The 12,408-nt window shown below is 30.8% G+C and overlaps 1 protein-coding gene across 9 annotated transcripts in view; it reads right to left on the reverse strand.

The window, feature by feature from the left end:
• Positions 1–91: 91 nt before the first annotated feature.
• LOC102679863 (acetyl-CoA carboxylase) overlaps positions 92–12,408 on the reverse strand; it is a 23,853-nt gene continuing 11,536 nt past the window's right edge. For 7 of the 9 annotated variants that reach the window (XM_006615572.2, XM_006615569.2, XM_006615570.2 and 4 more), the window contains 10 exons: positions 8,843–8,966; positions 7,451–7,781; positions 7,060–7,357; positions 6,735–6,948; positions 6,258–6,591; positions 5,715–6,175; positions 1,798–5,619; positions 1,431–1,710; positions 1,077–1,357; positions 310–930 (listed from right to left, as the gene is read on the reverse strand). In XM_006615572.2, the coding sequence (XP_006615635.1) occupies positions 310–930; positions 1,077–1,357; positions 1,431–1,710; positions 1,798–5,619; positions 5,715–6,175; positions 6,258–6,591; positions 6,735–6,948; positions 7,060–7,357; positions 7,451–7,781; positions 8,843–8,966 (6,766 nt within the window). Of the gene's footprint in view, positions 931–1,076; positions 1,358–1,430; positions 1,711–1,797; positions 5,620–5,714; positions 6,176–6,257; positions 6,592–6,734; positions 6,949–7,059; positions 7,358–7,450; positions 7,782–8,842; positions 8,967–10,652; positions 11,309–12,408 lie in introns of those variants that run through there. The other 2 variants (XM_006615571.2, XM_006615567.2) reach the window with 2 other exon arrangements.

Raw genomic sequence — 12,408 nt, forward strand, 5'->3', positions numbered from 1 at the left:
ATTTCTATATTCATGAATATACTTATTATAAACAAAGGGCACATTTTGCCATGGTTTAGGAGATGGCAGTGATACTGTCTGACACACGATAGCATCACTATTGAACTTTAATAAGACACAAGTTCTTTTACTTTCTATCATCACGTAACGCTATCGATAGAAACAATTATTAACTTTCCAAAAATTATACTACTCCCGTACAATTTGCTATTAACAAGAATAACGAGTGTCTGTACAATTAATTCTAATACATACTACATACAGCAGGTACGCAAATAGACAAGAGTTTCTTTTTAATTCAAAGAAACATTAGGATGAACCACTTGAATCATTATGATGCTCCTGTGCAGTCATTTCTATTTGTGACAAAGTTCTTTGCAATTCCGTGCGTTCTGCTGGATGTAGTCTGTGCGCAATTTCTAAAATTGCATTTAATCTCACTTCTGGACAAGCTTCTAGAGCTTCTTTGATTCGAGAAACGATTGCATCTTGTTTGACACAAGTGATATTACGCGAAACAACACTATTTTCATCTTGTCGTTGATTTTCCAACCAATTTGTCGCTACTTCATCTTGATCCCATAAATATGATTCCGTGGCACCTTTATCCTCTATGAACCATCTACGCAACATCGCACCTACTTGTCTAAAATCAACATCTAAATTTCGTTGCGTTGAAAGAACTTCTTCTTTTATTTCATCTTCCAGAAGTCTTCTTCTAAGTCGCCAGTAAAGTAATCTTCGCGCTTTTCGCCATGGAATAATATCATGAATGACATTTTTCTCGTACATTCTTTCTGGTGTATCGTGAAGATCCGCGAAATGAATTGCAACTTGATGATACATAGGTTCTAAAGTTTGTTCTCTCTTACGTATTTGACTTTCGATTTCTTTTCGTTCTTCAGGTGAATTTACATTGGATAAGTTTTCCTAAAATGAAATAATAAATAAAATAATAATTTTATAATAAATATCATTAATAAAATATGATTTTAGTATTATATATTATATATATCATTTATAAATAATAAGTAAAAATAATATTTATAGATATTTATAATCATATTTATAATTACTTTAAGTTTTTGTATTATTGTATCAATCCTATGCATAGTTTTAATTAAATCTTTATTTCTAAATTTTATTTCTACTATTCCACTAGGTTCTAAAACTCCAGCTCGACTTGTATTGTCAGCAAACATTTCCATGTAACGAGGATTTATTGTTGGATCAACGACTGCCCAAGCACCACCTCTTAATTCACCATTTGGTGGAATATATATAAATATTGGTTTAGTATATTTTCTTAATCCATCCACAATGTAAGCACCAAATTTGATAATTTGTTCATACATATCTATAAAAAATATGTTATTAATAATAATTTCATTAAAAAATAATAAAAGTAATTATTAAGAATTAATGAAAACCTTTCATTCCACCAGAGAATCCTCTCCAATTAGCGAAGATAAAAAGTGGAAGTTCTTCTTTTCCAAAATCTTGAATAGCTTGAGCAGTTTTATATGCACTATCAGGGAACCATACTTGTCCTGCTTGAGAGATTGTTTTAGCTTCTGAATCGAGATTAGCAGGATCAGCAGGTAAATGCAATTCAACAGTTCTTGTTTCTACTGCAATAACACCACAAGGAATTCCTCCTAATCTAGCTCGTCCAGTTACCACAGTTTGAGCCCAAGGTCTCATTATTTCCTACAAATATTATTATATTATTAATACTTTATTAATAGAAAATATTACGACTATTTTATCAAATAATTAATATAAAATAAAATATACCTGCCAAGAGCCACGATCAAAGAATCCACTCTCCCAATAATTTGTTCCATTTTGTATTCTACCTTCAAGCATTAATCTTGGATCATAGGCTGTCTTTGTAGGAACATAAGTAATCTCTCTATCAATTGGATCAGGAAGAAGTGATGATAATATAGGAAGAGGCGCTCCTTTATATTTCGGACAATAACTTAACCATCTTAAAGCAGTGGCAATACCCTCTATATCTCTTACATCAGTTGCATGTGATATTCCATTATTATGCATGATTTGTATACCACCTAATTGATTGTTACTAGCATATACTTCACGACCTAATACAACATTCAATGCTTTATATCCGGTTAAAATGATGTGAGAATTTTCTATTTGAATCACTCTTTGCCCAAGACGTAATAAATAAGAACCGATACCAATAGCACGACAAGAAACAATGGAAATTGTAACTATTTCATCATAAGCTTTTGATGTTTCTCCAGCAATCATACCAGCATATTTCAAATTTTCTACACCAAGACCATCCTCTTTACCGATAATATCAGTAATTTTGTAACGAGATTCTCCCTTATCTTCAATCAACGAAGTTTTTACTGAATTAAATGGTGCTAAGCGTGCGTAATCATCTGGAGTTAGATATATATATTTGAATCCTTTTTCTGGTTCATCGTCATCTTCCCAAGCGATTCTGAATAATCCTTTTACTTCTTCTGCTAAACCAATACGAGCTCCAGAATTTGCGGAAAAATATATTCGAGGGATTCCAAGTTGTCTAGCTCTTTCAGATGCTTTGAAAAATACTAAATCTTCCTTTGGGCCAAAAGAACCAATTAAATGTGTTAAATCGTTCGCAATTAATATAATGTCTCTACCAGTTATAGGATATTCTGGTGTATAAAGTCTTAATCTCCAAGCGACCATACCGATATTATTTTCACCAGGAAGACGTTTTTGTTCCACTAAATTTTCACCCTCTAATACTAATTCCACGCAATCCATTACAGTATTCGGAATCGTTATATCAGATTGTTCTCTTTCTTCTATGTATTTATGCCATAGTTTCTCGGTTTGTTGTCTAAACATGTCTGGTAAATCATATACATATGTTGTACCAGCACTTTGTGCTTGAAACCGTTTTGCTTGAAGATAATCTTTGGTTAGATATGGCGTAGAAATCGGTAAACCATGCATAGGTCCAGGTCTCCAAGTACCATTTGCCTTTGCAGAAGGATAAGATTCAAAACGAATGATACCAGTCTTTGGATCAGTTATTTCTGTGTAAAGGTGTAAATCTATGCTATATCCGCTATCATTAGCAATACATAAACGTATAATAGATGTTGGTTTTCCTGGTGCTGGACGAATCGTCATTTTAATCTCAGCATGACGGACTCGTAATTTCCATAATCTTGGACCATATCTCAATACCATACTTGTTACACTTTCTTCTATTCTTGCTGGATCCATAATAACTGTAGGTACAAAGTTCAGAAAAATATGATTGCATTCCGTACGTTTTGCAAGAGGATGTGAAAACGCAACTTCCAATTCATCCATAGCTTCTAATAAGACACGTTCACCTTCGTTATGGAGATAATCAAAACTAGCTTCTTTTGTGATAAGATCAGAATGTCTTATAATAGAACGAATAAAGAAACGATAATCTGTAACTTGTTGTCCTTTAGCAACTTTCGCTTGACCAAGATAAAGATGCATTTTTTGATTCGAAGTTGGTAAAGCTTCAAGATCATAAGTTCTCATTCTATTTAATTCTAATTGAAAAGCGCAACCAGGTTCAAGATGTCGATAAATTTTATCTTCAACAAAACCATCTCTTTGACGAAATGTAAAAAATTTAGGAAACTGTCTTTTCTTTAAAGCAGCGAACGTGATTCTCTTTATACCTCGTAAGATTAATTCTTCTTTGTTTGCAGCACACCAATCTCCAAAAATTTTTGCCATTATAACATCATCGTGATTTTCCTTTTCTTGGACGGCAATACTTAAAATATGTACCGGTTCTGTTGGTCGTTCACCAACTTCCACTGGACCAGCAGTTTCTGCAGTACTTAGAGATACATTTATGGATGTACTATGTCTTGATTCGCTTCCAGCTGCATCTACTGCTTCTAAAACTTTGGCTGAAACTGTGGTAACCGAAGATAAGTCTTCTAAGAGATCGAAAACTTCATCAGAATATCGAACGAATTGATCCATATCTTGGAAAGCTGCCATAGCTCCAATTCTATGATTAACTGAAGATTGATTCTGTATATTGGGATGATTGTTAGGTAACAAGAATTGGAAATGTACAAGTGGTACTTCACCTGATAGTTCTAAATGTTGTAAACACGTTAACTCATAACTGATATAAGCTCTGCGGACATAAACTTCTAAAGCAGCATTACAAACTGCACGATTGGAATGGTAAAAGAAATCGTGTAAAATATCGAAAATAGATGTTTCAGAAAGGATCAATTTTTGTAAATTTTCTGGGTGGAAATCATGGCCGTACATATCTACTGCTGACAAAAATATAGATTCCATTTGGTTATGTCTTAACTCATATGCAGGTTGGTGAGCAGCAATTAGAATTTGTCTTGCACGTAATGCCACACGACTATGTTCTGTACGATTCAAACTAGTTAGTTCTGTCAATGTACTCGACAATTCATCCGTGAGGCCAGGTTCATTTGCCCAAAGATGATCAATGAGCATAGTTACTAAAACATTCTTCTTTGTGACTTGATTGTGACTAAAAATCATAGCTGTTACTGTTGCTACATCATCTTTGTACTGTTCTATTAAAGCTGAAACACATTTATCGTAATGCCCTTGTTGGAACTGGCTTTCAACTGTATAATATTGTCGAAGAAGTTCATGAACAGCAGTTTTCATTCTTCCACGTATTCCATTTCTATATCTTTGTACTAATTGTACTATAGCTTGAGTAGTTAAAAAGAATACGTCACGTTCAGATCGCTTTGAAAGAGTTGCTGCATGTCCATCAATTACAGCAGCAATCTGTTGACTAGGAAATTGAGCTAAAACAGAAGTTATATTTCTTTCATATAACGACATTAATTTTCTGATTTTCTTCTCGACAGAAATTGGAATTCTTCCTGATATTGTTGCGATTACTTCTTGTAGTTCAAGTAGAGGCAAACTAGGATCACGAAGTGAATTCATAAATTTCTCAAGAAGTTCTCGTACTCGAGGTAAATGATATGGATCTGGCAAACAATATCCTGCTAAAGTGTTTTCTAAAGCGATTCTATATTTAGCATGTAAATGATTTAATTTTTCTGGTATTGCTGGTGCTGCAGTTTCTGGGAATTGACCAGTATAATCTTGGGCTTTCGTTACCAAAGACGGATCGTCCAACTCTAATTGAGCAATCAAAGTACCAGCTTCAAGAATAGCACCCGGTCTTTTAACATAGAAGACACGACCAGCTTCGCTCGCTGTTATTGTCATTACCATTTTCATAACTTCAATTTCTGCATAGGCTTGTCCAGCATTCACATGTCCACCATCTTCCACCAAATAACTGATCAACTTTCCGGCTGATGGTGATCTTAATAAAGAAGGATCGTTATCTTTTTCAAAGATGCAAGTTTGATTTCCAATGATAATTCTATAACGATCAACTTCTTCCCTCATATAAGTAGTAAAACTTGCACCATCTAAAGAGAGTAGCAATCCTCCATCTGATAGTCGGTGTACTTCTACTTCTTTGTAGGAACCGTTCATAACAAGAAAATAACTATTAGGACCTGACTTAGCAGTCTGTACTTTATATTTATATCCATCATTAATAAGTTCAACCTGAAAGATTTTGTTAGATTTCATAATATTTATAAAAAAATTAAATTACATTAAATTATTAAACTAACAATATAAAACTTAACATAAAAACTTACATCGATAATATTATCTAAATCATTACTAGCTTGTATTTGTCCTTTTTCCAATGCTGTTTGGAATCCAGTGAAAGCGGCCGTGATTGTCCTATCAGCGATATGAAGCGCACCACATGTTACAGCTAATAATACATCCGGTTTATCACTTCTAACGCGTTCGGCAATTAACAAATCAAGCCAAGCAGTATCTATATTGTTTTGTTGAAAAGATTCAGTTTCTAATAATGTGATCAAATATTCGACAGTGGTTCTGAAATCACCCCTAATACTTAATTCTTTTAAAGCTATGACTAAATTTTCTCGAGCTTGATTACGATCCTCTCCCCAAGAAAAACAATGACCAAATTGAGAATCTGCGAATTCGTGAAGACCTCCAGAAGCTCCTACTGAGAAATAACCCCAAACATTTTTTGAAGATCGAAAATTCAATTCTTGAACAGTACCCGAACTTGGTTTAAAACCTAAATATATAATTATTATAATATAATTCTTTTTAACTTGATCAAAAATAAAATAATTTTTTAATGAAATTCAATTTATTACCTTCATCAGGATTTTCACTAGTAATTCTTGCTGCTATCACATGACCCCATGGTTGAGGTTTATGTCGTGGTTGATCGAAATCAATCACGCTATCTCCCCATGGACTTTCACCATAAAGAAGACGAATGTCTTTAATATGATGTAAGGGCAATCCCATAGCAATCTGAAGTTGAGCCGCAGGTAAATTAACATCAGATACCATTTCGGTACATGGATGTTCTACTTGAAGACGTGGATTCAATTCCAAAAAGTAATATCGTCCAGAAGTGTCGTAAAGATATTCAACAGTACCTGCACTGACATATCCAACCATTTTGGCTAATCTTACAGCAGCCTATTATAAGACAACATATAAAAAAGAAAATTTTTCGTTGTATTATTTATTGATTATATATTATATATTGTATTATATATTGATTTTATATTTGAAAAATCAAAAAATATTTTTTTTAATTCACAAATATAACTTGTAATTACTTTTTCCATTTCTTCAAAGACTTCAGGTTTAGCAATTACGGCTGGTGCTTCTTCGATAATTTTTTGATGTCTTCTCTGAATAGAACAGTCACGACCGAACAACGATATTGCATTTCCATAATTATCAGCTAGTAATTGAACCTCTAAGTGACGTGCACATTTTGCTAACTTCATAATGAATATTGGAGATCCAGGTATCTCAGTTTGTACCTGCCTGAGAAAATCGTTAAGGATTATTAATGTAATGTTCACAATATTTTGTTACATAATTTATTTTTATAAAACATTAATGAAATTTTTCTAAATCTAACAATTTTATTCTTACCTAAATAACGTAGGTAATTCTTCAGCGTTTTCAACTTTCCTGATACCTTTGCCACCACCTCCTTCGCTAGCTTTTACCATTATAGGAAAGCCTATTTTATTGGCTGCTGCCAAGCATTCTTCTACCGTCGAAACGCATCCTTTTTTGAAAAGTTCTGAAGATATTTTTATCTTTTTTCCACTATATTGCGCTGTCAATTCTGAACCTGACCAGGGAAGTGTCGGCACATCTGCAGTTTGTGCTACAATACTAGATGCAATTTTATCTCCAAGAGCCCACATTGCTCTTTCGGATGGTCCTAAAAAATATAATATATAATTCATCTTTTCCTTTTGTCTTTTTTTTTATTTAAAATTTATTGATCAAAAATATTTTCTCAACTACAATTTACCAATGAAACACATGTTATTTTTATGAAGTAATTCTGGCAACTTTGGATTTTCTGATGCATGACCCCATCCTGCCCATACAGCCTGGACTTGTGTACGTATAGCGATGTCTACGATCAGCTCGACGTTTGCATAATTGTTATTATTGGTTCCACCTGGTACAGGTACGTATTGGTCTGCCATTTTGATGTATTCTGCGTTCGCTTTCAAATCTTCCGGAGTTACCATTACAACAAAACGCACAGCACGTTCGTTCTTGAACATTTCGTAGGACCATCGACGGATCGAACGCATACATTTCACTGCTGCTATTCCATTGTTGGCAATTAGAACCTATAATTGATATTTAATCACTACATATTAAATTTGATTTCTATATTGATATTATTTTTTATATATAATTTAATATTGAAATATTGATGATTGAAATATTGATAACATTGGTATCTAAAATATAAGATATTATTGAACGAGTAATAATAGTTGATGAATCATTTTTTTTTTTTTAATAATTATCTTTCTCTTTTTTTTTTGTTTAATTCAATTCATTGTTGAAGATAATAGAATTTCGATTTATCTCGGAGTTTACTTCGGAATTTACCAAGAAATTTGAATAAATCGAGACATAACAAATACTTGATATATACTTGATACGAGAAAAAAAAAACTAGAAATTATACACAAAATATAATCAATTTATGATTTAAAATTTATATTAAATTTATAGAAAATATATTTTTTTTTTATTATATTGAAATATATATATATACGATTCTGAACTTTATTACATACAGATAGAGATAATAATTGTTTTATCTATAAAAATTTTTGATAAAAAAATATAATAATTAAATAATTAACAGAAAATTTAAGTTAAAACAAATAAATGGAATCCAAATTATAATGAATTTACGATGATAAAAAATATTTTAAATTAAAATTATTTAAATGAGGTGAATATTACGATAAAACTGTCCTATTTGCAGAAAGAACTCTCAAGGACATATCAAAGATGGAATAATGTATGTTTTATATTGGTATTGCGCCAGAGTATCGTGGAATAGGCATAGTAACCCGTATAACTCAAGATCATTCAAGGTCGTTCGAGGTCAACTATGAAGGTCGTTTAGCGATTGTTGTAACAGTGCGAAACAATACAAACATCTACACACATGACCTTCTTTTGTATTGTTTTCTAACACAAATGTTTTTAAATTTTTGAATATAATGCAATTCATAAATACAGTGAGTATATTTAATAATAATATAAAAATCATTTGCAAGTAATAAAATAATATATAAATAATATGTGAAAAAAAAAAAACAGACAATTATTTTAAAATTCAACAAATATGTAAATAAAAAAAAAAAATATTATTGGAAATCGATATTACTTTGTTAATGACTCTTGTACCGCCGAAACGATGAACAAATTCCTCAGGTGTGGCAATAGTAAAGTCCTTTTCATGTAGTCGGCTTTGCGTCTGGATCATCACCGTACCCTGCGACATGCTGGGCCTATAAAATCAGACAAAACACACACATTATTTCACTAAATACATTCCTATTATTAACAACTCAAATTTTTCTTTTCCAAATAATTCTATAATTATCTTCTTCTAATAATATTCACAATATCATTTAAAGTTTTACCATTATTTACCTATCCTTCATTAAAATAATCATTAGGCACGTTTTCTTTTATAATATTTGTTTTACAACTAATTATCAGTCAAATTTGACGAATAAATACCGATTATGAAAAAATAACGAAAAGAAAGTTTAAAAAATCGAGTCAAATTTTTTCCTAGAATTTTCAAGATAATTTTATCATCCATTAACGGGGCAATATGTGAATGACACCGGAGAAAGTACCAAACCGTTAATTTAAGCGGCTCACGCAATGCCATTCCTTCGTAACGCTTTCGGAACCTTCTATGTATCTCGCCTAGATACGTTTTTCTTATATATGCCGCGTCTACATTAACCAAAATTCTTTGTGGTCTCACAATTTTATGTACAGATTATAAACGAAAAATGATATCGTTTTTCGGTATTTATATTGAAACAATTCGCAAACAATTCGCGAATAAAATAATCATAAAATAAGGAAAATGATACGTCTTTTTTCATTGAAATTTATTTGATGTTCGGTGATAAACTTGTTGCTAGCATAGATAAACGAATCGATCGCGAACATCAATGTGAACGCAGTATTTCTTTTCTTCCTTATTCATTTCTCTTCTTCATCTGCAAAGTGTGTACTTAAAAGTAATCTCATCGGCTCATCGAATAAGAATTTAAAACTTAAAAGATTTATATGAATTCACATGATTATTTTATAATAATTTATATTGATAATATTTTTATATTGATAAACGTTCGTTTTATCATGAATATATAAATAAATGTGCATAAATTTAAAGATATATAATAAAATAGTTTTTATATAATACTTTTATATTTTTATATCTTTAGATAATATAAATAAATTGAAATTAATAAAAAATGTGAATAAAACAAGAAATTTTTTTTTATTTATATTCATTAATTTTAAACACTGAATCACTGCAAAACACAATACTTCGTTCACAAACAACATTTCATTTTAAAGATTGGAAATATTCCACTAGAATTTTGCTGACATATAATATTTTTTTCTCTGTGAATTTTGATTCGCTTATCAATTTATATCCTTGAAACTGCTTTAAAAGTAAAAATTCTATGAAAAATTTGATCATATCATTGTTACGTTAAAAATTTTATTTATTGGGTTTTGCAATTTTCTTAATTCTTATTCATATTCTTATAAAGTTATTTCAAACTATTTCTTTGCATTTGACGCAATATCTTTGTAGATTTCAAGCTAAAAATACAATTATTAGTAATTTATTCATAATTATTCGTATTTAGTTACTATACATTAGATAGATATTACGTCGATAGAAAATAGATTGTAAAAAATAGATAATTCCAATACGAACATTATTAATATATACAATGTGCTTTTCTGATTAATTTTTTGTTAAATAAAATATTTATATGATTTGAATTTAAAATAATTGAAGTTAATAAAAATTGTAATCATTATGATATCAAAAATCATATTTAAAATCTAAATTCAAGATCGTATTATTTTTAAAAAATTTTACTTTAATAATTATTATTAATTTTAATGATTTAAATACAAACAAAATCTATTACGTCAAATTACACGACGATTGTAGTTGCTTTTTCGTGGGCATATCCGATAAAGGGGCTGGTTCCTTTGATATTTCCGATGTAGCGGCCAATTCCTTCAATACTTCCTCATGCATTTTCGATATACCGGTCATTAAGTTGTCCGAACTTTTCCATATAGGGTCTTTCTCTGTATTTTCAGCCAAAATGAATCTTTTTAATCGTCTCATTTCGTAACTCTACTCTATTCGATCTTTTTCGCGCCAAGAACATTAATATATTTTACTTATTATGACATATTGTGATATCTGAACGATTTACACAAAACACCCGTTATACATTCTTCATTACCTTCAATTAAAATTGGAATTCCAAATTTTTTAAGCGTTCTATCCTATATTTCCTTCAAGTTTCATTCTTCTGTTATTCCTTAATTTTTCTATTCGTTTCCCTCTCTTATTTTTAACTTACGAGCAAACTAGTTTTCCCTTCTCCAAAAGTATTTCACACAGTGATTTAATTATTCCACGGAGGAAAGTTGCAGAAAACTTTATTTCCGGTCTGAATACCGGTTCAGAAGAACAGTAAAAGTTGATTTCTTCTTTTAAACACATTGATTATTGATCTCTTTTCATCCAATATAAGCACATCTTATAGAATTTTTTCAACTGTATGTAATGGAAGAAAAACAGGTGATTATTTTCCAAGAGATTAGCGTGATTTATCAGCTGTAAACTTTTAATTGTAAACTTTTGTTTTCACGATAGAAAAAATCACTGATAGGAGATGCACGTGGTCTCACAAACACGATCTTTTGACGCACGATCGATGATACATTTCATTTTTTCCATCACATTATTGATCGCCATTGTTCAATTTAAACTCAATATCACAATATCACTTTACAGAAAAGTTTCTTTTTTTTTTTTTTTCTTTCTTTTTTTGCTTTTCATAAATATATATTTATGACATAGATCCATTAATTTTCAATTCTCAATTACAATATTTATTCACGCCATTGCCAATTATCATAATTCACTTAACTCGTGTACTTTCGAGTGTACTCGAATAGAATTAAAATTGATTTGAATTATATTTGATTGATATTTATTTATTTCTTCTTGATTAATCATCTATCTTTCGTAAATTACACAGATTATTATTAATATCTTCAATATGATGAAAGCATCCATGGAAAAAGTGATTGAATTGCATTTTTTCTTCAAAATGTATACTATTACTCGATTAAACAGGAAAAAGATAAGTTTGAATTCATAAGGGTTCTGTCTATGCTTCGATCACCGTGTTCCACGTCATCCAAAAGTATTCCAAGAATTAAAAGCGTTTGCAAATTTAATGCATACAAATTTTCTATTCAAGTTATTAACTTTACCGTACCGGATCCTGAAATGAAAAGTCTTATCACTTGTACCACTTTTCCTCTGTTCGCCCTATTTTAAATGTATTTTTAAATGTCGATGACAATTAGATATAATTAAATATAGAATTTGACACAGATTTAACGAGCCATATCAACGAAATCGAAGAATGGTATGTAGTTTTGAAGCGACTTGAATACTTGTCCAACATTCTAAGAAGTCTCATGGTCACTGACAACCATCATCGTACGGTATATACCTTTCAATCCAGTGTTTCCCCTACCTTGCAATACGTTAGATATACTCGAGGAAGTAACTCGAAACGAAGTTACTGACCAATTGGAAACGATTGATTTTCAAAATTGTTTGTTTGTTTTTTTCTTTTTTTTTTTTTTTTTTTT

Source organism: Apis dorsata, unplaced genomic scaffold, assembly GCF_000469605.1.
Source record: "Apis dorsata unplaced genomic scaffold, Apis dorsata 1.3 scaffold_227, whole genome shotgun sequence".
NCBI classification, from domain to species: domain Eukaryota; kingdom Metazoa; phylum Arthropoda; class Insecta; order Hymenoptera; family Apidae; genus Apis; species Apis dorsata.